At 40.2% G+C, this 27,325-nt stretch overlaps 2 protein-coding genes across 3 annotated transcripts; one reads left to right on the top strand and one right to left on the bottom strand.

Moving 5' to 3' along the window:
- Window positions 1–26: 26 nt before the first annotated feature.
- LOC146661173 (aquaporin-11-like) lies at window positions 27–3,408 on the bottom strand. The gene is made up of 3 exons (XM_085421254.1): window positions 2,741–3,408; window positions 2,173–2,289; window positions 27–1,900 (listed from the first exon to the last, which is right to left on the bottom strand). Exons 1-3 carry the CDS (start codon window positions 3,327–3,329, stop codon window positions 1,794–1,796), a joined length of 813 nt encoding a protein of 270 aa, XP_085277380.1. The 5' UTR covers window positions 3,330–3,408; the 3' UTR covers window positions 27–1,793.
- On the top strand, window positions 3,186–26,710 carry LOC146661172 (glycerophosphodiester phosphodiesterase 2-like). 2 transcript variants are annotated; one of them, XM_085421253.1, is made up of 16 exons: window positions 3,186–3,320; window positions 13,881–14,067; window positions 15,831–15,934; window positions 16,114–16,207; window positions 18,061–18,120; window positions 19,347–19,445; window positions 19,555–19,648; window positions 20,112–20,257; window positions 20,677–20,759; window positions 22,260–22,410; window positions 23,051–23,275; window positions 23,412–23,569; window positions 23,653–23,800; window positions 24,763–24,845; window positions 24,961–25,040; window positions 26,547–26,710. In XM_085421253.1, exons 2-16 carry the CDS (start codon window positions 13,912–13,914, stop codon window positions 26,636–26,638), a joined length of 1,773 nt encoding a protein of 590 aa, XP_085277379.1. In that variant the 5' UTR covers window positions 3,186–3,320; window positions 13,881–13,911; the 3' UTR covers window positions 26,639–26,710. The 2 variants fall into 2 exon arrangements, with proteins under 2 accessions (XP_085277379.1, XP_085277378.1); XM_085421252.1 differs by lacking the exon at window positions 3,186–3,320 and adding an exon at window positions 10,769–12,850.
- The last annotated feature ends 615 nt before the right edge of the window (window positions 26,711–27,325 follow it).

The raw sequence follows: 27,325 nt of genomic DNA, 5'->3' as shown, positions 1-27,325 counted from the left end.
TGCCACCTTCCAATAAAAACACAGCATTTAACATTTTTCAGACATATTTTTAATCAAAATACTGCATTTAAATTACAACATTATAGAAAACCACTATACATTTTGTTCACAGACAAATGTTTTTAACCACATTCTTATTTAAAATAATTATCCCAGTTTTACAATCAGAAACTGGCACTGTAGAAGTTTTTTAAGATCAATTGTCTTTACGCACAGAAACTTCAGATTCAGTGTTGTGCCCCAAAAATAAAACACCAAAGTCCCACCAGCACCACATACAGTATAATTCTAGCACCTGAACCTTTAAATACAGTAAACTACCAGACAGACGCGTTAACGAGCCAAACGTGAGATTAAACCAATAAAAGATCAAAGGTTTAGTCACCCAAAACCAACCATCACCATTAGCATGTCCTACAACTGAGGTCCAGTTTTCTTTAACATGCTACATGAAGTAGAAAAGCAAGACATCTGAAGGTTTAAGGCTTTGAAAACATGGTTAATAAAACCAAACATCTGCAGTCCTTTTCTCCAACAATACCCAGTTTGGCAATAAGAGTGAATTAAACACTTTTATAATGTTGTTTTATGGCATTTGGAGATTGTACGTGGCTGCATGTGTCTTAAATTCTTTCTGCTGCTCTCTTATTAACGAGAGATTGCCACAGCTGATCCATACACAGAATAACCTTCCAGGCACAACCTCAAATGGATTGGAGTCTTCTTCTGGTCTCGAACCGGGGATCTTTCTTCACACCTCTGAAAACATGTCCTGATATCAGTGATATCAAGCTTAAGAAAAGCTTGGAATGTGGCTCCCGCAATCCAGAACAGACCCAGGCTATTGTACTCCTAATGGCGTGCCAAACCAAAATAAATGGAAGGGTCGTGCAAGCCGGATCCATCCGCTGTGGTGACGCTCATGGGAAATAAGGGAGCAGCATAAATAATTAAAGTCATGAATCTACCAGACTTCATAGAGAAAAAGATACATTTTAGTAGGTGCACCATCACACCTACTTGTTTGCATATTAACCACTTAGCTGCTTGTGCTCTGTCCGTATTTTTAAAATCTGTGCGCTTCTGTTGTTCTTCAGCTTCGTCACATGTGCGATGACATAAGCACAAATATACATTCAGCTTAATAGTGCATACATTCATCGTTGTTGTGCTTATGACAATTTTCACATTATTTTTTGGCAATACTTTAAATATTTGTGCTTAAATCTTAAGACTAAGATTCATGAAAATAACTATTGATAAAAATGGCACTAACCGTGCATATCCAGGGCTGTTTTCCTGTTAAATGTAGGGCAACTAGAAAATTTATGCTTTTTGGTAGCTGCAGTGGTATTATAGCTAACATTTAATTGCACATGAAGAAAGAAGAATTAAGATTTTAGGTCAACCTTAAGCCACAGAATGCATATGTTATTTTTAACATTTAAAATAGTGTTTTAACAGCAGGTTTGAGCCTCTGTATGAAGCACATTTGTCATCTTTTAGTGAGAAACTGAAGCCACTTTTGTGTTCTGATTAGCTGCCAGCTTTCTAACAGTGTATTTGACATCTTAGCTGACATTTGCTGTTCAGTGACAGTAAAAGTGCGTTTTACCCTGACAGTACCCACACATTACAGTGTGTATTGTTTTTTTATGTGTTCACAGACATTTTGAAGGTGAGGCAACCCTGCAGTGCAGCATTAATAACAAAAGAAAAACAAAAGCTGGCTGTGCTGCTGTTATCCGTTAAGACATGAGGAATAAAACAGGCACGGCTTTTCCCCCTCGCACCTACTGGGTCTTCTTTTTCTGGATGGCAGGAACGTCCAGCCCAACGGTACTCCCACCAAACAGGAAAGGGATGATCTTCTCAAACAGCAGGATGCAGCTCACCACGCCTGCACACACACGTTAGACACAGGAAGTTATTTTGGTAACAACAAGCAGACATATGTCAGGTATGAGTCGTGCATTTAAATGACAGGCCAAGCTTCTTTATTTAGAGGACAGTCATCCTAATCGAACCATGGAGTAGCTTGTAGAGCAGGTCGGTCCTGAGCGCTTAGTCAGTTATCTTATTTGCCGAGAGTTAGAAAAGACAACAAATACCACACTCACATCTAAAAGTGGACATGAGATCATAAAGAGTGGACTCCAGTCTGCTGCTTACCTAAAACTGGTCCCAGCCAGTACACAAAACAGTACTCCAGGTAGGTGTGGCCGCTGCAGGGGAACTGAACTGAGAAGGCCAATACTGGGTTGAAAACGGCTCCGGAAATCTCTCCACCTGCACAAAACAAAAGATGGAAGAATAATTAATTTACTTTATGGGCATGGAACCATCTACACTTTTAACCCACATGCTGAGGAGGGTAAATATGCATGCTTGCTGCATTTAATAATTGCACTTTTGCAAGAACAAAGGCTGACAGGATGGTTTAAATTCTGGATTTAGTAGGATTGTGATCAGTATTTTAGTTGTGCCGTTTAGATCTTGATTTCTTGTGGGTCTATGTTGTGGTTCCCAGGACAGTACAATGTTTCTGACAGAAACCATGGCAGGGTGATTGCCAGTATTCATGTGCAGGATTGTTCTTAACATTAAAAAAGAAAAAGAAAAAAAGTTTTCCGGGTCTGTGCGGTGTACGGGGCACAAACTGTGACCCTTTCTATTTAAAGGGGGTTTCATTTACTTGTTTAGACTTGTGAAGAGTAGGAAGTGCCCCTCATTAACACACCTGCATAAACTGCTGCCGTTACAACAGCAGCGATGAAGTGCACCTGGAGTCTTTCGTCCAGTTTGTGGACGTGCATGCAGGCAGCCTGGAAAACGAAGGCGCAGGCCAGCTCCACCACCGCGGCCTCCAGCAGCGTCCCGCCTAGGGGATCGAAGCACCTGAAGTCAGTGCTCTGGTGCTGCAGGTGAATGTCGGAGAGACCCTGCGACCACACGGAGGCGACATAGGACTGCGAGGCGACGGCAGCTGCGAATTGGAGCATAATGAGGAAGCCGGCCGCTCTTAAGCTGCGGGTCCCGCGGCACACACTCTCTAGAGCCGCGGTGGGGTTACAGGTCGCGTCCTGGAAAGTTACCAAGTGGACAAGAGTCACCGTGTAGGTGAGAGCCAGGCCGTAACTGAGCTCCAGGTGGGCCGAGTCTCCCAGCAGTTTGAGTTCATGCGTGCAGCAGCAGAGCTGGAATGTGGACGCCGCCTCCAGAAGGTAAATCCGGTAATCTCTCGGGAACACACGCGCTGCGGAGCGGATCAGCTCGCTGAGGAGCACCGAAACCCCCAGCACCGCTACGGAAACCCACAGGTAGGTCATCTCCCGGCTCTTCACTGCCCCACACGGTCTGACCTCAATGCATAAGCCGCTCCTCGTGACGGGGGCAACTTTCAGGACTTATCTGTCAGAGTAAAGTCTACTTGATCCACGCTGCTGCGTCAAGGCGCACGGATTGAGACCGCCTTCAAAATAAAAGTGGGGATTTGAATGCCTGATAATTAAAAGTATTTAGAGTCAAAATACTTAAGTGCCAGCGAGACACCGCTTTGTTCCACATGTTCAGTCAGAATATAAGCATGAAAAAAAACTCCATAGAGGTGTAATATGTTTTCGTGGTAAAAAGAAAGATAAATCCACAGTGACTTTAAAGGCCAACTACTAAAAGTGGGCAATAAATGGGGAGCTGCAGTGATTGGCGGGATTACTCACAGCAAGCATCCTTATTAAACCGGTTACAAGAGTCAGCCTGAGGGCACTTTCTCTTTCAGTTTGTAATTCGATGTTTTACAACACGCAGTTCTAATTTACTGTATTATTCTTTAAAAAAAAAAAAAATCTAAACAAAGGAAAACCGGCACATACCTGTGACAGCATTAAAATCTGTATAATGTAATGTAAATGCAAAAAAAAAAAAAAAAAGGGGGTAAAAGCACAAAAACACAGAATATTAATTATAAACATTGTAAAACATGACTGATCTCTGTATCGAGTCTGTTTTCACCGAGTCTCTCTTTAGATATGATGCAGTCACCATTTCTCCCATTCAAAGCTCAAACGTGGGGACAGTCCTCTTCTTTTGCTGCTGTAACTTTCTATGCAGTTCATGTTCCTGCTGATCACACCACACATGCCTGTAAAGGCACATAGTTCCATGCTCTTTCTGTAAGAAATGCTTTTCCAATATGTGGCAAGGTTTTGTACAAAACCAGAAAAATGAGTCAAATTACCAGCAGCAGATTTAGTTTTAGTTAACTATACTCACACACTGCTCTGGCTTCCTTCAACAGCCCAAAGACACGAATGTTAGCTTAACTGGTGATTCTAAATTGGCCCTAGACGTGAATGTGAGTGGGAACGGTCTCTTTGTTGGCCTTTAGATGGACTTTTGCAAGTCAGAATTTTTGGATTAATAATGACATTAAATGTCCACCACTTTGGAGGGCCCCGAGTGCCAAAACGAATTAAATAAACGTATAATTACATATTTAATAAAATGCGTCAAATTACAATGGGAAATTGATTAAATATATAATTATGATTCAATTTAATTAAATATTTCCAGTTTTAATTGATACATTTAATTAACAATGTATTTGTTCATGTTGGCACTCATAGTCCTCTGTAACTACGAACTGGTCTGTTCCTTATAGCGCTTGGTTCCATTTCTGTCTACAAAGTGTTAAATAACAAATAACAAAACAAAAAACAGGCATGATTTCATCCACTAACAGGCAGGGTGGAGTTACTTCAGCTGACACAGTTAAAGGTGGGGTGCACCCCAGACCTGCTGACTATTAATTTTCCTGTTTGGCCTCGAGTTATTTTTAGTGTCCCATAGGAACCCATGCTTTATTTTGAAAAGTCAAATCAGGAATGGGGAGGTAAATATTTTGAAGGGCTTAACATTTGACCTCGCTACCAGTGAGAAGTTCAGGCAGAGGCATCGGAAATCAGACAGTTCATTGAAAACCTGTTCTGACAGGTTTTAAACATCATGCAGGTGTGTGCACATGAACTGTAGCAGGAGAAAGGCATTGGAGCACCTTTCATACACCCTGTGCTAATATCCAGGGTGCAGTGGTGGTGATCCTCTACATGTAGAGGGGGGAGTTCCATGTTTTATGGATATGGTGTTACTGTGTAAGAGAGAAGTTTTCAACAGTCATGAAAACTGGTTTTCTGTTTGCACAGCATCCTTTGACCTATATTAACTGGCCACTTTAGTTGGTATACCACGCTAGTGCCTGACAGACTCAGCAACGTTCTTTGAAACACACACAGATTCATCAGGTGAACATGCACGATGTTAATCTCCTGTTCCCCATCCAAACAGGTCAGTTCTGATCCTACCATCCAAAAGTCACAGCAGAAATGGAGGCCCATCAGATCAGGCAACATTTTTTGTCCAGTGTCGGTGAACTTGCCTTTGAGCTTTTCTTTTTGCTGGCGTGGTCTTCTGCCGCTGTAGCCCCTCTGCTTCAAGGTTCTACATGTTGTGCATTCAGACTGTTGTCTTTCTATTGGCTCAAAGTGGTCTGGCCATTGCCCAGAGAGCTGTCACTCACTGGATAAATGCCAAGCATATCAGCAGGTTCTGAAATACTCAGACCAGCCTGCCACGTGTAGTCACCTTTCTGCCCCATTCTGATGCTTAGATTGAATTTCAGTAGGTCCTCTTGACCATGTCTATGTAAGACTTGCATAGATGAGATTTAAGTAATAATTCTATCCAGCTGTGCTTATTTCTGCTTCAAGGAGTGAATGGGTTAAATGCAGAGAGGAATTTCCCCACGGGGATCAATAAATAAAGTATACATTATCAATATTTGCCCCCAGTGTTCCCAAAAACACTGGATAATTGCTCCAGGTGGCTGCAGTTACGCTAATGCAATATAAAAATGGAGTACACTGACATTGAGATGTAAGATTTGCATAATAAGTAATAATTCAGACAGACAGTAATAATATACCGTCTGTCTACATCCCTCTATCCTTTCTCCAGCTCACGTGGTGAGCTGTACTTCGGTTTTCTGTACTAGCTCCCTTTACAGGCCTCCTGTGTCCACAACCATAATGCTCAGCCATAATCATTGCCCATTATTCTAATTAGTAACTCAGTAACCTCATTCTTCAGATACCAATTTTACCAATCCCTGTAATAAGGGCAAAATGATCACATTTCTACTTCCGGACCTAATAATTTCATTCCTGTGCCCTGTAAATCACAGCCTGACAGTTTAACAGTTATTGGCCTTCTTAACTGCAGATCTTTGTCCAATAAATCTTTTACTCTAAACTATTTCCTTATTTTTTTGTATTAAGCAGATTTGGCTGGGGATTGCTGCCCCCTTGTGGAACTTTGTCCACCCAACAATTTTTAAAGAATTAGTTTGGTCCATTGTTTATCAGCAGCCTCCTAAATCCCGCTCTGAATTCTCAAAGTTCTGAAATCTGCTTTCATCTGATCTTACATTTAATCTAATTCTTCTAATTGTGCAGCTCTTGATAATGTGGCCTCCTTAAAATCCAAATTTGCTCCAGTCGTTCTTTTACCTTGGATCAATGATCATATTTGTCATCATAGATGAGAGAGCAGAAAAGCTGAACCTAGATGGAAAAAACCTCCATGTGGGCTACCAGCACACAAAGTAGTTATTAACCTTGTTCAACTGACTTAAAAGATGCAAGAATATCCCGTTTCTCTAGCTTGATTAGCAATAATAGGCACAACCATCAGTTCCTGTTTAACACCATCGACAGGGTCTGGTGTTGATGATCATTTATGTAGGTTTATTCAACATGCCAAGTATTTGTCTTTCTGTGCAAGAAAAGCCTACACACAGTGTGATACAATTTTCTATATGCATTCAATAATGTGAGAAAATTAATATCAGAAGTTCCCTTCGGGTGCTGCAGTGTCTTTAGAGTCCAAAGGCATGCAAGTTGCCTGAAGTATACATTTTCTAATGGTGCATCAAAAATACATTTCAACCAGGGATGCGGAGTTATTATCTATCATCTGGGTGCATGCCAGATTACTTAAAAACAGCCACTGTCATCTGTTAACTTAAAAGAAAAAGCATTGACTACAGGCCCATTTCCAAACTTCTAATAATTTTTAAAATCCTCAAAAGCTGTGGCCCATCAGTTACTTGGAGTGGTTGAGGGCAAAAACACATTTTCATATATATTCCAGTCAAATCATTGATCATACCATTCACTCTGACAGACTGGAGTTGGATTGGTTTCTCTGACACTTCTTTAAAAAGACGTTTCATCATATTTATCAAATATTTCAGAAATCATATTAATAAATGGATGGCCTCATCAGTGACCCTCGGGGATGAATTTCTGGACACATTCTTTGTATGCATTTCTTACATTACTATGCAGACAATATGCAGTTATTCTTTTCTGTTAAGACACAGATTAGATTACTGACACTAGATTACTGCAGCTCATGTTAAACTGAACAAAGCACCAATTACCTGATTTCATCTGGTTCTGCTGGACTCCTGACTAGTAGCTGGAAATCTGTTTCCATTTTGCATATTAAATGTTATACGTGACTCCCTGCGATCCATAAGATCATTTTATTGTTTATACATGCAGATTGTTTTATACATGATTTTTTTTTAAAATTGTCTAATTATATTTTTTGTCCTTACCATTTTTCTAACTGGTTCTTAATGGTTTTGAAAATGCATTTTATTTTATTTTATATCAGAATCAACCTTTTGGGGCTTAAGGTTAGGACTGATTTTTAATTGAGATGCTGTGGTATGATCCAAAAACCCGTAACTCATCCGATCAAGAGATCCAAACAATTGAACGTATTTTAGTTTGATGGGCAGCAACAATGAATGCCTGGAGGAAGTTTGCAGTGTTGGACATCAAATAGACTTTAATGACCAGTTTCCCTGCATTTGACATTTGCATCCTCACGTGTCGCTCCCTCACATGATGTCTGTAAAAGCTCAGGCCTGCAGTACAGAAGTGCTATTACCATGGTGGGATTAGTTGGGCCGCTGCTGCTTTGGTCTGGAATGTAAAATGAGCTATTCCATCCATTAATTACTGTTTGATTAGCATTTCAGCGATGGAAAGAAAATGAACTTTGACTTAAAAAAAAAAATCTGCTAAGTAACATCTCATCAACCTCCGCTTTACATTATATAAAGGCTGAACTCAAGCTGCTTTACACTCTTACATTTTCTTTATGTTAAATTGAACTAGACTATTTCTACCATTGTCCTTCACATGCTGCTGCTTGTGATCTGCCTGACTTGGCATTTCCTATTTGTGCAGAATTTGTTAATATTTACAAAGTCTGTCCGGCAGCTGCAGTGGGAGTCTGCCCACCCAGTGGGAATAAAAGTTCAAGCAAAACAAGATGAACTACTAGACATTTATTCTGTTTATGGTGTAAAAGCAGCTATTTATCTGCTTTAAGAGGTTCATGTAAACAAAGCTCTATCTGCGGGTGTACAGGGTGGCCCATTTATATGGATACACCGTAATAACATGGGAATGGTTGGTGATATTAAAGTCCTGTTTGTGGCACATGAGTATATGTGAGGGGGCAAACTCCTCAAGATGGGTGGTGACCATGGTGACCATTTAGAAGTCGGCCATCTTGGATACAACTTTTGTTTTTTTTCCAATAGGAAGAGGGCCATGTGACACATCAAACTTATTGGTAATGTCACAAGAAAAACAATGGTGTGCTTGGTTTCAACGTAACTTTATTCTTTCATGAGTTATTTACAAGTTTCTCTTTGTTCACAGCCATTGACATGTCGAAGAGGTTAACACGTGAGGAGCGGATCGAAATTGTGTTGATATCTGGTGAACGCAGTAACCGGGTCATTGCAGCAGATTTCAATGCAAGACACCCTACGAGACCACCCATCTCCCATACTACAGTTAGCAAACTGCTTGCTAAGTTCCGTGAAACTGGTTCAGTGTTGGATTTGCCAAATGTGGACGCAAGAAAACTGTCACTAATGAAGAAAAACATCAGTGGCTGTCCTAGCTTCATTCAGCAAGAGCCCACAGTGTAGCACTCGCCGCATGTCACTGGAGAGTGGCATTAGTCGAACATCCCTTTGGCGGATATTAGCTACTCACAAATGGCACCCTTACAAACACCAGCTACTGCAGCATCTCAACGAGGATGACCCAGATTGGCGCACAGAATTTGCAGAACGGGCAAAACAAAAATTGGAACAGGACCCTCAGTTCACGCAGAAGATTTTGTTCAGTGATGAGGCAAACTTTTATGTGAATGGTGACGTTAACAAACAAAAACACCACTATTGGTCTGACACTAACCCACATTGGATGGATCCCTCCAAGACTGTTGGACCAACAAAAGTGATGGTTTGGTGTGGTATATGGGGTACGACAATAGTGGGTCCATTCTTCATCAATGGAAACTTCAAGGCCACTGGATATTTGAAATTGCTACATGATGATGTGTTTCCCTCTTTATGCACTGAAGCTGGCACGTTCCCTGAGTTTTTCCAGCAAGATGGTGCACCACCACATTATGGGTGCCAGGTCCGAGCATTCCTAGATGAACAGTTTCCTGGAAAGTGGATTGGTGGTCGTGGGCCAGTTGAATGGCCCCCAAGCTCCCCCGATCTGACCCCCTTAGACTTTTATCTTTGGCACCTGAAACTACGGATACTGGATGCCTGTGCTGGCATTTCTCCTGCGGTGTTGCTATCAGTGTGTGAAGAGTGGGAGAAGAGGGTTGCATTGACAATCCAACACAATGGGCAGCACATTGAACACATTTTATAAGTGGTCAGAAGCTTGTAAATAACTCATGAAAGAATAAAGTTACGTTGAAACCAAGCACACCATTGTTTTTCTTGTGACATTACCAATAAGTTTGATGTGTCACATGGCCCTCTTCCTATTGAAAAAACAAAAGTTGTATCCAAGATGGCCGACTTCTAAATGGCCACCATGGTCACCACCCATCTTGAGGAGTTTGCCCCCTCACATATACTAATGTGCCACAAACAGGACTTTAATATCACCAACCATTCCCATGTTATTACGGTGTATCCATATAAATGGCCCACCCTGTAGATGTTAGTGAAGGAATCACTTTGTTTGGGCTTTAACTTCACTTGATATTCAGAAAGCAGAGTTCCTGTCTGGACCGGAGAGATGACACATTAGCCATTCAGGGGGCGGAAGAGCATGAGATGGAAAGCATGACCAGACTCGGGGGTGCACTGCAATCCGATGAAAACTCTGTACAGACTGTTAACTGTGTCATTAGGAAAAAATGAATCCGGATGATTCAGGATGATTTTTTTCCCCTTTTCTGCTCTCGTATTCAGAATGCATTCACCCCTTAGTTGTGCTGCTGAAGGACTCTCCTCTTGTCACTCCCCTAGTGTTTTTATGCCATCTATTTGTCATTAAATTTTTCTCTTCTCTCTCTCGTGAGGTCTGTGCTCTTTTCCTCTTCTTTACCTTCACCTCCAGATGGAGCAGATCCTGACCCTCACTGAACTTGCTGCTCAAAGATCATCTATTGTTCACTTAATAAAACTAAAGCACCTTAAAGCAACTGCTATGAACGTATGCAAAATCAATATAATTGAATTTCTACAGGTTTGCAAACAGATGACCAGCTATACAGATATTCCAAGACTGTTCATTGATATTGGAAAGGAAAAAAACATGCTCACCTAAATTTTTCTTCTGTTTGTTAATATTTTGTCGTTTATTGTAAGGAGGAGGTGGTTCAGAGGAAGCGGGAGCTTGTTACCATCATGGGCTCATCTGATCAGAATGAGAATGAAGTCATCAATCACTTACAGGTTTCTCATTTAACTGAATAATCAGTATTGAAGGACACACATGGACTGCTAACTCTGAAAAGAAACAAAATTTGATGTAAGTCATTCATTAAATTAGAATAATACGTGAACTGAGGAGACCCAAACAAAAACTCACCTCAGCTGACACCCATGTGGGAAAGGAGGAGTGAAAGTGAGCTGTAGGTGAGTGCAGTCCTTATATAATGTGTGACAGGTGAGTGCAATTAAGGGCAAGCACCAGACCCAATCAAGTGTGAGGAAAAGAAACAAGGTGAATTTGGTGAAGTGAGTGAGTGCGCTGAAAGGTGAGTCTTTACAACATTTATCATGGTTTCCTCATTTTTTTTTTCATATAATGTAAAACAAGCTGATTATTTGTACAGTTTTATGTATAAAATACTTAAACAATAAATAGTGGGTTTGTCTTTCTTGAGACCCCCATCTCTGACATGAAACTGGATGAATCACCTAAATTATAGTGGATAGTAGATGTTTTCATACCAGTAACATTGCTAGCCGGAGTAGCCTGGGATGGACTCGGATTGATCTTTCAGTGACCTGTGAAATTAAAGATTTATACATGTGTCTCTTAGGCAGTATCATTAGAAGTCACAGCATACATTTTCACTTCTATGCAGAGTGACACTAAAAAACTATTTCATGCATTTATGACTTCTAGGCTGGACTACTGTAATTTGTTATTATCAGGATGCCCTAAAAACTCCCTGAAAAGCTTTCAGTTGGTCCAAAATGCTGCAGCAAGAGCACTGACAGGGACTAGAAAGAGAGAGCATATTTCTCCTATATCGGCTTCTCTTCATTGGTTTCCAGTTAAATCCAAAATAGAATTGAAAATCCTGATCCTCACATACAAGTTCTTGAATCATCAGGTGCCGTCTTATCTTAATGACCTTGTAGTACTGTATCACCCCATTAGGACACTTCGCTCTCAGACTGCTGGTTTGCTTGTGGGTCCTAGAACAGACATCTCTACTTTTAAGGCTAGGCTTAAAACTTTACTTTTTGACAAAGCTTATAGTTGGGGGTGCATCAGGTGACCCCAAATCCTCACTTATGCTGCAATGGGCTTAGACTGCTAGGGACTTCCCATGATGCACTGGGTGTTTCTCCTGTCACCCGTTTTCACTCACTATGTGTTTATACACCTCTCTGCATTTTATTATGAGTTATTATGAAACTATGGCTCTCTTCCACAGCATGTCTTTGTCCTGTGTTCCTCCCCTCAACCCCAACCAGTCTCACCTGATTCTGCTGGAGGTTTCTTCCCACTTTCGCCTAAGTGCTTGGTCACAGCGGGTTGTCTGATTGATGGGGTTTCCTGTTTTCTCTGTGTTACTGTTGGGTCCTCACAATATTAAGCGCCTTGAGGCGACTGTTGTTGTGATTTGACGCAAAATAGAATTGAGTTCCTTTACAATAACTGCCCAAATAAATGTTTAGAAATAGTTCATTCATTTATTTCTTTATCTATTCGCTTATGGGACCCGTGTATTTTAAAGCCCGCCTGCAAACCAAGCTTTCCTTGGGATGACGACGACGATGATGATGGTCGCAGTGTCTTTCCACGACTGCGGCAACAGGTGGCGGTGGATGACACAGAGGTGCAGGACATCAACAGCAGTAAAGCAGAGGAACAGTTACAATCTTCTCATTTCCGTGTTAATTTCAAAATAAAGCCGCTCTGTTGCCTCATACTTGCAAATATTTACTAAATATTCTCGATACATATAAAATCTCGCTATGGAGTGTAAATAAAAGCTAAATGGCGAAAAAATAATGCACAAGATTGTATAAAACCGGTAAAATCCTACTGCAGACGTGTGTGCCTGTATTTTTGAAGGCAGGGCCTTTCCCCTGGTCCCCGTGTTAGTAATTCCCGCTGACTTGACCCGTTTTCCGAGGCCACCTGCTCCGGACGACTGCACACTGCGGCTTCTTCTCTGCCGTTTACCCGGAGGGAGAACCGGCCTGGAGGTAGGAGATCTGTCCTTACGACATAACAAAAAACAGGCTGAAGTGGAAGCTGCACAGTGTTTTTGTAACGATCCGCTGCTCGCTTGAGCTCTGAACAGGTCCTCAGGTGCCGTTCTTTGTTTTATGGAGCGTTCATCACCAGAGTGCGTTAAATAAATGTACAATTTTAATATTTTCATGCTGGTTTGCGAACGCGCTTAGTGTGTTTTACTCATTTAGCACTTTTTATGATGAAATAGTCTAAATCTTTAATTCGGCCACGATACAACACACGAAGGAAAGTGTTAAGTGAATCAAAAAAGTGAGATTTGAGTCTGATTAAAAGTTTGCAAGATTTAGCACCATAATCCCAGATTGGTTGTCTTTAGTTTCGTGATGACTGGTGGATATTTTGTCATGTCATGTTTTATGATTTCCAGGAAGTGGACCCATGACAATCTGCCATGAAATGCCAGTGATGCTGAAATCAGGAAACAATTGTTTCTTTTTTTAAATACTTGAATCAGTTTCATCTGTCTTCACTTTATTTCAGTCAATACACAAGCGCACTATAAGTAAATCTGTCTTAAAGGGGGGAAACACAACTAGTGAGACTTTCTTTGTTCTCCTGTAGTGATAATGACCCATTTGAGTATCATATGTGAAGAAGCCTGCCAGTGATGGACAAAACCGACCAGTGAGCTGTGTAACTTTAGCTTTCTGGGAGCTGAGCCCAGAGGAGTTAGACGGTTTCTCAGTGTTATCCTATTAAAAAAAAAAAAAAAAAAAAACCCCAAACAAACCACAAAACAAAACAAAAAGACAGTAAATAATAGCTCAGGTTTAGCTTGCACACATTGTATGCCACAATATACCCTAAAAGTGATGCTTTAGTAGCTATTGGACAATTTCAATGCAAACTTAAGACCCTTTTAGCCTCTGTTTTATACCTGTTTTACTTGATTTGCCTCTTTTCTGATGTTTTAGCTTGGATTTGAATTTGTCTGGTTGTCTTAGTCGATTTTTCTTATTTCTGTGTGCGTTGGAGCAGGATGGAGGCTGTGGCAGTGTGTGTATGAGCCATGGCGTCTACATTGTCGCAGTGGTTTCGTAGCCTTCGTGTGAAGTTGCTGCAACGTTATGAGCACCAGCCTTTCGTGTCATGTTTGGCTGGTTTGTACGGCTGCCAGTGGAAACACTACAAGAGGAGTCAGCCTGAGGGCTGCTGCTGCAACAAGGTCAGGAAGCAGCAACACAAGAGCCACTTCTGCTCCAGCCAAAGTCATCTGTTTATTATCATTGGAATTAATGAATCATACTGTGGTTAAGTTTACAGGAGTTTCAGTGTTTTGGGTTTTTTTTATTTTAAGTTCTAGTGTTCCTACCAAATTTAAAGTCCAGGGAAACTGAATGTTTTGGAATTTATTTTTTAAAGATTGAATATAAGAAATCAGCACAGAACTCTAGGCCCTATACGTAAGTCGTCTCTGTGGCCCCCTTTCCTTTCTTGAGTCATTCAGTGCTCTGAAAAAGCATGTACCTCCTTCCTGTTCTCTTATTTTTTGTTTTGCATGTTTGCACCCTTACATGTTTCAGATCATCAAATTTTAATATTAGACAAAGATAACCGGAGTAAATAGAAAATTCAGGTTTAGGGAAAAAAGCTCTCTTAATCCACAAAGGCTCAAATATATACATACACTCACATATTTGAATAAGTGGTCCTGAAGGTTCAACAGTGTCCTTTAAGCCCTATTAACTTCTAATTGGTGATCATGATTGACTACAGTTGGTAGTTGTGAGCATAAAAAGGATTTGTTTGACAGCACTCAATGGATTGATGAATACTCAAAATAATAGGGAGCTGCAAGAAAATATGAGATCTGGAAGAAGATCCAAACTGTGATCTTCAAATGGGAGTAAACTGGTTAGGATGTTCAGGAACCACCAGGGCTCATCCCTGTCATGGGCTTTTGAACCTGAGAATACTGTAGCAAGTGTCAAGCATGGTGGCGGTAGCATCATGCTTGGGGACTGTGCAGTGGTTGGAATAGTGAACCTCCAAATTCTTCACTTTCACTTCAAATCAACAACCAACAGGACATTGATCCCAAACGCACAACAAAACTATTTTTGGAAGGGATAAAGCCGGATGGAACAGCCTTCCCAGAGACCCGACCTCAACCCTTTTGAAATTTTGTGGACTATGTCTAAAAGCCAGGTCTGTGCAACAAATTCAAATGAACTCAAAAGAGTTGTCAAATATTTACCCAAAATTGTGCCAGAAACTTGTTGATGGATATCAAAAGGATCTAGTCGAGGTACAACTTGCTAATGGACATTTAACCAAATATTAGTAGGAGTCTATGTGTATGTTTGAGCTGGTATATATACTTTTGACTCTGTGGGTTAGAGGAACACACTCAAAAATTGAAACCTGTGCACCCAATTCTTTTTCTAAAGCCATCTAAAGTTGAGATGCTGTGTTTGGAAAGAGAGGAGTAAAAGCACTCAAAATATGCTGAAAAAAAATGCTGAATAATTAAATTTAGAGACACATGTGGTCAGCAACATGAATTTTATCGTCAAACCAAACAGCAAACAGGAAAAAAAACACTAATAAATCGTTGTGGGAGAATATAAGTCAGCTACAGTTGGAGGAAGATGAAACAAATCAATAAAAGGAAATGAGGTAAGGGTGATGTTGATTCTTTGTTTTGTTTTCTGCAGTTATTGATTTCAGTATTTGCATTTCTACAACTGTAAAAGTCACCAAATGAGAAATAATTTTCAGACATTACAGTTAAACAACTTCATTTCGCTTTTTTATTGTGCTGATGCTGAACAGAGCTGTCGGTTGGAGCTCCTCTGTCTCTGTAAAGCTCAGAGGAAGTCTTAAAATGCCACGGAAACAGAGCAGTAAACAGTGCGGGGGGCTGGATTTAACTCGGGGAATAACAAAAACAAATTTCTCTCATTGTTTTGTCTCCTCTGTCATCAGTTGGAGGGTGCTAGCTTTGCTGTGCTTGTGGCGGCTTTCTGCTTGACGCTGCTGTTCCTCTACTTCTGGGGACAAGCCAAGAATGACTACAATGACTTTGACTGGTGGGTGGAGCGACTCCTGCACTTATAGTACTGTCGTAGGTAAACATAGAGCTGTTCACATTAATCTGCTGCAGGAATCATTGGTGCTAAATTTACGTTCATATGTCTTTGTTGACTGAACATGTAACAAACGTTTTTCTGCCTTCATGTCTGTTGTGCTTCCTCTCATTTGGCTGAAGGTTTAACTTCGGGAACCTGGGCTTCTGGTTCCCGTGGTCTGTGGTGCTGCTGGCTGTCGCTGTGGTCTTCTTCACCTACGTCACAGTGCTTGTGGTGAGACACAAACGCTGCATTGGCTTTTCATCTCTCATCTCGATTTCTTCTACTTGTCTTTTTAGCTGACTGGATAATTTATCCAAGTGGTGTCAACTTTTTACTGTTGCTTTTTTTGTCTTATTTTGTAGTGTTTTTGGAAAGTTTTTTTTAGAAAAAAGTCTTATTTATTTTTTTTAACCACAAATTGTTCATTTAAGTTCTCTTTTATATTTTATTGATACAACAGCATTAAAATAGGAACCTCAATCACTTTTAGTAATTTCCTTTCAAACACAAATTTGAAGCAACTGATCGATTGTTTAAAACCCGAAAAATGAAAGCAAACACTTAAATATTGTATATATTTAATCCACCATCACTGAAATTATCTTGTAACTTGTAACTGCAATTGTTCGCGCCAGCAGCCGCCCAGATTTGAAACATTCACATTCTGTTCACTTCCTCATCCTCAGGCCCTGCACCGACTATACAGGGAGAGAGAATAATTAGCACTCTGGGTGTACCACTCACCCCAGCTGATGCCATGCCCTTAACCATCCTACCCTATCTCTCTCCCACAAATCATACCCTCCCCCCACCATAAGTGGATTCATGGGAAATCGATTGATCTGCAGCCCCGCAGCAGTTTTATGCTGGTGTTTTCACTCATTTCTGGGCTACTTTGACATTTTGACACCTTTGCTTTGCTGCAGAGTTATGCAAGAGATCAATTTATTATTGCTCTCATAAATATGCAGGAAAAGCTGGGAGGCTGTTAGTCATTAAGAGTGGAAACATGGGAACCAGTAAGCCTGCCAGTAAGCCCTGTTCGTAGTACAAAAATACACCTATCAACATTTCTGCACGCTTCTGAGGTCACTAATCGCTCCTGTTTGGGATTTGCATATTTTCCCAGTACTTTGAATTCTCCAGGTAGACCAGCTTCCTCCTGCAGTCCAAAGGCACGCTCATGAAATCAGTCATAAATCGGCCACAGGCCAGTGAAACTGTGGTTATCAGTCTTTCCGTGAGGTAGTCTAGTTATGTCATGCAACTTGCCTTTCTTTTTTCTTACCCAACAATCAGTCCCTGGTTTTGCCGGAGACCTCCTCCTGTTAGCAGGGAGCTCCTCCCCACTGTAACCATAAAGGGCTTCTGCAGGGTCTTTATCATACAACATAAAGCTGCTCGAGACAGCTGCTGTGAAGTGGTAGATTAGAAAGCAAGTGCGTAAATGGTTCCAACATATAACTCCAAACTGATGTAACACTTTCTTCATCTGCAGATGAAATACATGTTAGTTTCAAAATTTAAGTGGGTGTTTGTAAATTTAAAAGAAACAAGATTCACTGTTTGTGTGTTTACTAAATCGACGAGCTCATGAGAACCTGGCCAGATCATAAGTGTGAAAGCAGTTTTACAAAGGCAATGAGAGGTCAGGTTTTTATATAAACTCTGCTCTGGCTGCTTTAAACTTTGCCAAGCGCCGCCCTTATGCATTCATGTGACGTTCCTGTGTGCAAGAGGAGTTTTATGTGCTCATCTTTTAACCCATAACCATGCCCACTATGTTATGTTGTTATCTTATGTCCTTTCCTGTTTCGTGTGCTACAGGAACGTTACAGTTAATGATAAAAATAGTGCAGAACCAGAACACAAAGAGCACAAAACAGGCTTGTCTGAGCACAAAAGTCAGTTTTATTATGGGAATTTTAAAGCCAGTACAGAAATGCAAGCCCTTTGGTGAATGCATTTATTAACTATATCTCACATAGACTTTGAACTATTCCTCAGACTAGCTCAGGCTTTGCCCAGAAAGTCTCATCATCTCTTCCCAAGTTTATTTTGTCTGTACTTTTCTGTCTCTGCAGCTGCTGGCTGTGTGCTTGCTGTCAGAGGGCCAGAAGCTTTATTTACACTGGAGCCACAAGGTAACTCAGTGATGTGTCTCATAGTTTTTATGGAATGTCGGGTCAATGCAGTGTCACTGGAACTGGTCAGCAGCTTTTTCATAGATTTTTGTTTGCAGACTTCAAATACAATTCTGAGCTCAGACATGAATTTCTGCACAGTAATTATGGTGGATAATTACTGTCAGTCTTAAAGGGACTTTTCTTTATTTTCTCTGTTAATTTTACTAAAGTGGTCATAGGCAATAGTTCTTCAGGCTTTCTGAAGGTCTTTCAAAATTCTTCTTTGAACGCTGGCTGACCTGACATTTTCACAGGGATTTCATTTATTTTTTGTTAAGCCACTTAACATGGACCTATGAATCATTCAAGCACAGTAAAATCACCTAACATATGGGGATGATCTAGTATCTACACATAAAAGAACCGATTTTAAATGATATCTTTTAACACTTTGTTACTAGCAGCCTGTGGCAAAAGCATATTATTTGTGTCCCCATTACTTTACCTGGATCTATGAAAAATTCCAAAGATAAAATAGTTTCCGTGTCTGAAAGTCTTTTCCTTAAGAAGTAGGAAAAAGAGAGAGAGAAATCTGGACCTTCGGTTGATTCATCGACTGCTCATTGAAGTCTATCAGAAAAAGTCTCAGTGGAAAGATGGCCGTAACGAAGCCGTTCTTAAGGAAGGTTAAAAAGGCTGAGATATGCCACATTACACAAGAGCTGGACTGAAAATTAGTGGCAACAGGTCTGATGGAGATACATTTTTGCTTCAAATCGTCAGTAAGTACAGAGGAGGTCAGGATAGAGAGACAACAGCGAGTGTCTTCAGCTATATTTAAAACACAGTGGATGCTCGGTCATGGTTTAGGCTGCATTTGACCATAGTGGTGTTTGGGACCTTTTCAAAACCAGTGGAAAACACCATCAGATTCTAATCCACCATGAAAAACCATCTGAAAAAACACACTGCTAGTGCAGTAAAAACATACTTGGATAGAAAAACACACAGTGGAAAACTATACTATCCATGTTTGTTGTTCTCCTTATATTCACCCAGACATCATCCTTAAAATTGACCTGCTAATTCTTTTCTCTGAGCTTATTAGGATGTTTTATTCACTGGATGCTAAAGAAAAAAATCACCAGAATGAATCAATTCTAGTCAGTGTCACCAAATGAAGATGTTTTCTATCCATATGAAACATTTTTCATGTTTCTACACGTTGACACTGTTTTTTGCAGATCGGGATCCTGGTGAGCCTGACGGTCTCCGTCATCGCCATGGCCGTCTTGTCCAACCTGTGGAGTAAAGAATGGAGGACGCTGCTGCTGTCCTTCCAGGTGACGCTCTTCTTCTCCTCCTTAACGTAACTTTTTCTGTGTGTCTATGATTTCCACTTCTCGTGTTAGATTTAACTAGATTTTTTTTTTCCCTCTTGTTCATGACCAGGTAACAGCACCTTTCTTACATGTGGGCGGAGTCTTACTGATGACATCACTGGCTTGGCCTGTTGCTTTGCATTTCTTTCGCCACAAAAGCACGGGTGAGTCTCAGACATGCTTTTAAAATATTTGGTTTTATTCTGATATATGAAAAGATGATAAACATAAAAACTCATATTTAAAGTAAATTGAAAAATAAGTTTTCAAGAAACACAAGAAAAGCACAATATGGGCAAAATACACTCAGCAGACACTTTCTTAGGTACAACTGATCAACTAACCAATTACATTAGAGCAACTCAGTGCATTTAGGCATGTAAAGGTGCTTAAGTGACTTTGAGTATTTCAGGAACTGATGGTCTTACTGGGATTTTCCAACTCATCCAAACGACCTCACAACACTTTCTTCTCACCTATACATCCACGAACTGTGAAGCAGGTTAGAAAAATACTGAGGGGAAAAACACACACACACACAGATTCCTTCATTTATTAGTTAGGAGCAGTTGTTTTTAATTTCTTTCTCTTCGTGTTTATGCTTTATATTGTGTGTTTGTGTTTTAGTACGGCGAGGCCTGATCATGGCCGTGTACCTGACCGTCCTGTTGTCCCTCTACTTGATTCCCCTCGGGTTGTATTCTCCTTGTATCAAAGAGAAGGGAACCCTGGGCCCTGCACCGGCTCTCATTGGCCACAGAGGAGCCCCTATGGTGAGCAAAAACACAGTACACAGTCCTGTACACTAAAGTGAGAGAGCAGCAGTATTTCAATTGTCCTAGTGTCACATGTGACAAAGTAAAACAGAGAATTTTTCTTTCTTTGTAACAGAAATAAGCAGATTTTGATTTTCTTTTCTTAAACAAACAGTTACTGTTCATGAGAGGAAAGGATTTTTTACATGCTGTTGTAAAACCTTTTGGTCTGTAAAAGAGTTTTAAGCCTGAATGTGACACAACATAAATGAGTGTAATGTGAAATATGTTCTTGGGCACCGCTCAGGCCCTGAACTGACACAAAAACAAAGGGAAGCTCACATCCTTCGTGTGTTTTGTTCAGAGCTGAGAGAAAGTCCCCCGCATGCACTGACTGCTACTGCAAGTTGCTGTTCTCTGTTGATCTCATTCTGCAGCTCGCTCCAGAAAACACCCTGATGTCCTTTGAGAAGGCGGTGGAGGCTGGGTGTGACAGTCTGGAGACGGATGTCACCATCAGGTCAGCGAGGAGCAATGGCCCTGAGAGCCCAGTGCAATGCAGCCTAAACAGTATTTAGAAAACATGCTGCAAAGTGACAAAGCAATCACATGTCAGCAGCTTACTTTTTCACATAATCACTGCACAGTCTCAGTTATTGTAAAACACTTTCAAAACTCTGAGCAGAGCACCCTGGGCTTTATTATGCAAACGGCGTCTTATTGACTTTGTTCTGTGTGATTTTTGTTCTGTATTTATTGCTCATTTAGTAACTGTTATGTAAAGTGTATATTTTGAATAACTTGTTCAGCACTTCGGTCAGCTGGGGTTATTTAAAATGTCCTATAGAAACAAACGTGGCTTTAAAACCGCAACCAAATACGCAGATGCTGCAGAATCAACAGTGGGCGTGGCCAACGACTGTCTCGATTGATCATGTGACCAAACATTTGTGGATGTCTTGCCATCTTGTTTCACTTCCTGTTAATTGTGGTGTTTTTTCTGCTGATGACTGATCTGATTTCAGATTAACGTTACAAAATGTGAACTTCTAATTGCAACAGCTGCAACAATGAACCACAGTCTTCTTTATCTAATAGTATAACATTTCTGATTCCTGCAGCGTTGGCTCTATTACTTTTGGTTCTTTTTGTGGCGGACACTTTTCTACCACATGGTATTTAATTATGTGTAAAATACAGTCAGATCCAGTGACATTTTTTGTAGTTTTGCTTCTCTAAACCAGCTCAGATTTAAAACCATTCAAGACTGTTTAATGCTTAGATCCATTTTGAAACGCAGTCCTCCATTTTTGCAATTGGACAGTTGACTGATACGCAGTATCATGGGTGAGAGCTGTTCTCGTCCTTTTAGGGAGATAAAAGATCTGAAGTAGATTCCAAATCTGGTATATTTTCACTGGTACATTCAATATGAGATCCAAAGAGATACTGCCAACGGTTGCTCCTGACTGAGCCTGGTTCTGCCGGAGGTTTCTTCCTGTTAAAAGGGAGCTTTTCCTTCCCACCGTCGCCAAAGTGCTTGCTCGTAGGGGGTCATCTGATTGTTGGGGTTTTCTATGTATTATTGGTCTTTACCTTACAATATAAAGAACCTTTAGGCAACTTTTTTAATTGATTTGGACGTCACTCATTAATAAACTACTGTTATGAGTGTTATCCCTTACATTTACAAAAAATATTGTTTATTAAAGTCGAGTATAAAGAATAAGAATCAAAGTATCCAATAAATCTAATGATAATCGACTTTTTGAGGAATTCATTGGCATTTTAAATTCCCCAAGTTTGTGTAATCGTGAATGTAAAGTATTGATAAAAGAATTTGAGCATTTGAGCCAGTAGCTCTCTACATACATGCTCACTGAAGACCAAGCACTTAGCCAGGTCTCAGTGAACCCTATTAAACTTTAAATACAATAACTTTTCAGGCAAGCTGACTTTTCTGTTTCTGAAAAGCTCCCTGCCCCATTTAGAGTCTCATACTGTTGTCCTGTCCTTGTAGTTTTGATGGAGTGCCTTTTCTGATGCATGACTACACTCTGCAGCGGACGACCAACATCCATGAAGTTTTCCCAAACCGGACCAATACTCCAGCTGCCAGGTTTACCTGGAACGAGCTGGAGAGCCTGAACGCTGGGGACTGGTTCCTGTCTGTGAGTCTGCCATTTAATGACCTTTCCCATGATAGTCATAGCTATTCTCTGATGTTTGAAAAATGTAACCAAAGAAAAAAAAGCTCTAAAAAAGTAAGGAAGAATTATTGATTTTATTCACTGCATGTTTGAGGGGTCAGCTAATAACCTCTCTGATATTCTTTTACCTGCTGTTTGCCGTAGATGGGCTCAGAGCACAGCTGCTAATCTTTTCTATTCAAATAAGCCATTTGAAGTGTTTTGAGCATGTCTACCTGACACACTGGGGCAAACTCAGGGCATGTTGGAGAGATTGCATCACTTGGTTGGCCTGGAAATGCGTCCCAGAAGAGGGTTAGAGCGGGAGGAGGTAGCTGGGGAGAGAGAACCCTGGCCCAGACTAGAATAAGTGGCAGAAAATGGATGTACGGATGTAATGAAATGCTAAAAAAGAAAAAAAAGATTGTTTGTTTACTATATTCGAGGTTTAAGAGTGTTACTATAACTACAGGAGGGAGTTGAGCATGTTTGGACACAAATGAATTCCTCATGACAACAGCCAAAAATGGGGGGAAAAAAAAATCAGCTGGCCAATGAAAAGCATATCACATGTCATATGAAATCACTGTATTGATTGGTTATTGATGGTCACCCCCTGCAGCACAACCCATTTGGCACGGCTGGCTCTCTGAACGCAGACGACCGACAGCGAGCTGGAAACCAGTCGGTCTGTAGCCTGCAGGCCTTCCTCCAGCTGGCAGCTCAGACGGGCAAACTCGTGATCTTCGACCTCTATCGGCCACCCAGAGATCACCCTTTCAGAGACACCTGGATCCAGCGCACGCTCGAGGTCATCCAGAACGAATCATCCATCCATTCCTCACAGGTGAGGCTTATTTATTTCTCTATCACCAGACTCCACTGTGAAATGTTGTAATTTAGCATTTTACCGTTTGAAAAGAGTAAAGAGTGCAGTTACTGTGAGTGAGTAGTAGGTAACACTGCTTGCGTGCCATATCTAGGTGCTTTGGCTGCCATCAAATCTCAGAGCTCTGGTCCAGGAACTCGATCCTGAGCTCCAGCAGACTTCAGGCAGTCGGCTCCCTCTAGAGGAGCTCCAGAGTAACCACATCGTCAAACTCAACCTGGACTACACTTCCATGTCTGCTGAGCTCATCAGGTAACACAAGTGTGTGTGTGTGTCTATACTGTCCTCCTCCTTAGTTTAGAAATATTCATGACTTTCTCCTCTCCTGTGTGTAGGGAGTACACTGCAGTAAACATCACCACAAACTTGTATGTGATCAGCCAGCCGTGGCTCTACTCTCTAGCCTGGTGTGCTGGAGTGCATTCAGTCACCACTAACGCCCCCCAGCTGCTCAGCACCATCAGTTCCCCTTTGTTTATCATGGTAAGTTCAAGCAATGCGCTTCATGTCTGACATCAACCTGTTCTCTCTCTTTCTTACTGCAGATGCTTTTATTTTGAAACACCTGACCTAGTGATGATACCATATAGTTAGGAGTGGGGAGTAAGGGTACCAATTTTGAGGTAGTTTGGATGAGGTGCGGTTGTAGTATCATGTAGTGGGGCTTTACCTTTTATGGTCCAAGCTGCTGAAGCAACCTACCAAATCACATCAGTCATCCAGTATAATCAGGGATTAAACCAAACTCATAGTAACTCCTATTTAACCTTCAGTAGTCCAGTTTCTGGTTTTAATTATTATTTTACCCTATTCCTGCTTGTTTAATCGATTGCAATTTTTAGGTTCTAATAATTGTTCATGCATGCGTGTTTTAAAGTATCCTGCGGTTGAGTGTTTTATGTTTTTTATCTGTAAAAACACAACGTACACCGTGTATATCGTGAGCTTGTGCTACATAAAGTTTTGCTTGCTTTTGTTGTTACATTTGTTTCTTATATCTGTTTTAATACATCATTTAGTCATCTAAAGCACTAAAACACATCTGTAGCATGCTAAATTATGTTATAATACACATTGTTACATATCATTGGGCAATTCTTTACCAGAGAGGTGTTGAAATCTTTTCAAGTGTGTTCTCGGCTTTGATTAACTCTTGATATTTCTTTTTATAGTACTACAGCCGGCAGGCCTCCTGGTCGATTAAGTGCTTGGTTACTTTAACTTGCAGCACCATCTTGTGGTAGAAATGAGTGCTACAAGCTTTATCAGGGAAGCTTTTAAACCATATTTAATCACAGGAATTTGCAGTAATTATCAAGATGATAAAAGGAATGATAAAATGAACTGTGGTTTTATCTGTTACCTTTTTATTATTGTTTCATGTGTGAAAGATATTAATATTCACCTGTTCACTTCCATACGGTCTCTTCTGATCTGCTTCTCAGAGTCCCGATGAGTACAAACTGATGTGGATTCTTACTGATCTGATGTCTTTTGTGCTGATCCTCCTTATCTTCTTCTTCCACAGGTGGAAAACACACACACACACGCACACACACCTACCTCGCATCCAATACATCCAACCTGTATTCTGATGTAATCGCGATGTTTCGCTCTCTATCAAGATGAAAATGTGTTTTCAGATGGAGAGAGAGAGAACTGGCCTTCTGCACGGGCAGCAGGATCAAGTTGGAAGGTGGCACTTACAGCAAATTTAAAAAGGGTAACTTACCATAAAATAAACGTCAGACTTAAAAAAAAAAAAAAAAAAAAAAAAAAACTAGAAGAAAACTGGAGTCTAGATATGTGATGCACACAGACATTTTCATCTCTAGGCTAAATTAAAATCACCCCATTGAGAGTAAACAATGATTTTTTTTTCTGTACTTATATAAAGAATCTGGTGTTTAAAACCCCATAAATACATCAAATAAAGAATCAACTAAATGGAAATATAACCATCAGATTGGTTAAATTTCTCAATAAAAAATGAATTTGTCATGAACTATGCACTTTGTATTTATACATGTAGAAAATGTAATATAGTATATATTGGGAAATTGCCATTATAAGGTTGTTTACAGACTTAAACTGATTTATTTTCTTACAGTATAGGTTTTCACAAAGGTTTAATTATGAGATGAGGAAGTAGACGTACACTGTAATCAGTGCAAAACAAACAGGTCTAACATCTTATTTGCAATGCAAATGCAATGATTATAAATCAACAATTGTTTTTCACAGTTGCAAAACATTTTTGGGGAGTCCTGTGTTAATACAATGTGATGGAATTAGTGTGATTTGTGATTATTTCTCATCTACCTCCTGTAGTTTAAGGAGCTGGTTTGATGTTTCACTCTGAGGACTGAATTAGAGGACTGAAAATGTTAACAAGCAAAAACAAAAAAGAAAAAAACACAACCAAGTGTGTGTGTATAATGTTTCCAGCTTGTGAAAAAAATGAGGATTTAAATTTTTTTTCATGGGGGTGTTTGAACTTTTGGTCAGAAAAACCAAAACATCTAAGATGCCACCTTAAATTATAGAAAACTACTTTTACATTTTTAATTTATAGTTAATTTTATAGTTTAATACACCCTTTAATAACTCCATGACCTTTTCTATAGCATCTTTCATTCTATATGAAGTCAATCAGTACCTCCCATCTGAACCCCTCAGAATCAGCTGATTGGTTTGTTTTTTTTTTATGACAACTTTAGTATATTTAATGAAGCCACACAAACTTTTACCTTCATACTAAGAAAGTATTCCAAGAACACAAGGCTAGGTTGGACTCATTTTTTCAAACAAACAAACTGCAGATAAATCAGTTCCCACTGCCACAATATGTGTATCATATCCTGAGAACCTGCCTCTTTGAAGCTAAAAGAGGACACCCAAAAACATGAGATATCATTGGAAAAACCAGCATGTCCTCTATAGAGCACATCATCAGGACTTATTAGGGTAGCTCAATTAAGTCAAAAGATATAGACCAAAAACAAATGTTCATTACAGCGGATATAAATGAATAGGACTCGTCTTATGAGGATATAAGTGCATAAAATTGCCATATGTAGCAACTTAACTTAAAAACTGAAAATTCATATATGCAAATGGAAGTTTCCAGAAGGATTTTTCTGGTCCAGGCTTTATGGGGCTAAAAACCCAACATTTTGACTTATGGACAGCTAATTTTTCTTTCTTCTGACTATATCTTCTCTCTCAGAGCTGAGTGATATCTGGTCGGTCTCCAGTGGGAACTCAGCAGCGGAAAGGATGCCCAGCCTGGCGGCTGTAACAGAGCACTATGTCTGCTGAGCCTTCGAAGCCCAATCACACACTGCCAACCTCGAAAAACTGTCTTAATGAATTAAAGTGTCTGAAACAATGCTTCACTCTTGATTTATCTGGTTTAGCGTTTTAAATAATTTTACGTTAGACTTAAAATGATTAGCAACAGCTAGCAGCTTAGTTTAGCTTAGCACAATAACTGGAAACACAAGGGAACAGCTAGCCTGGCTCTGGCTAAAGCTAACAAAAATCCAGTGTCTTATTAGATGGCACTTGTTAAACCTTTCCCACAGGGGCCGTTTTAGTCAACCTGATTTTATATTCCTCTATTTAAATTAATGAGAAACTCTTTATATTGAGCTGTATTAAACAGTGTCAAATAATCAGGCGCGCTAGTAATGTAAGCCAAAAGCTCAGACTCCAGAGCGGTTAGCTCAACATGCTAACTTTTTTTCAGTGGCAGAAACAATCATCGATACTAATTTGGTTATCTAGATTCTAGGACACAAAAGGTAAGCCCACCTGCTGTTCAAACCTTCTGTTTGTCTTAGGAAGCCAGTCAGAAGCCAGTTGGCTTAAATGGGATGAAGCTAAAACGGCATATGAGATGTTTTAACAGAGTAACTACAACAACAACTAAACTGTGGAGCTGAAAATGAGCCAAATAGGACCACATTATAAAAACTTGGACTTAACTAATTTACAGGTAATGAG

The sequence above is a fragment of the Rhamphochromis longiceps genome, linkage group LG10, assembly GCF_057381845.1.
Source record: "Rhamphochromis longiceps isolate RC_006_pf linkage group LG10, R_longiceps_female_GT1.1, whole genome shotgun sequence".
Lineage (NCBI taxonomy): Eukaryota > Metazoa > Chordata > Actinopteri > Cichliformes > Cichlidae > Rhamphochromis > Rhamphochromis longiceps.
Note: the sequence above shows the minus strand (reverse complement) of the source record. Positions and strands in the feature narration are given on the sequence as shown.

Coding starts and splice junctions, on each gene's coding strand:
- LOC146661173 (XM_085421254.1), bottom strand. CDS start 3,329: ATGACCTACCTGTGGGTTTCCGTAGCGGTGCTGGGGGTTTCGGTGCTC. Junction 2,290..2,740: donor AACGGCAGCAGTTTATGCAG/GTGTGTTAATGA, acceptor TGTTTTGTGCAG/GTGGAGAGATTTCCGGAGCC. Junction 1,901..2,172: donor CTGGCTGGGACCAGTTTTAG/GTAAGCAGCAGA, acceptor GTGTGTGTGCAG/GCGTGGTGAGCTGCATCCTG.
- LOC146661172 (XM_085421253.1), top strand. CDS start 13,912: ATGGCGTCTACATTGTCGCAGTGGTTTCGTAGCCTTCGTGTGAAGTTG. Junction 15,935..16,113: donor GACTACAATGACTTTGACTG/GTGGGTGGAGCG, acceptor ATTTGGCTGAAG/GTTTAACTTCGGGAACCTGG. Junction 18,121..19,346: donor ATTTACACTGGAGCCACAAG/GTAACTCAGTGA, acceptor TGTTTTTTGCAG/ATCGGGATCCTGGTGAGCCT.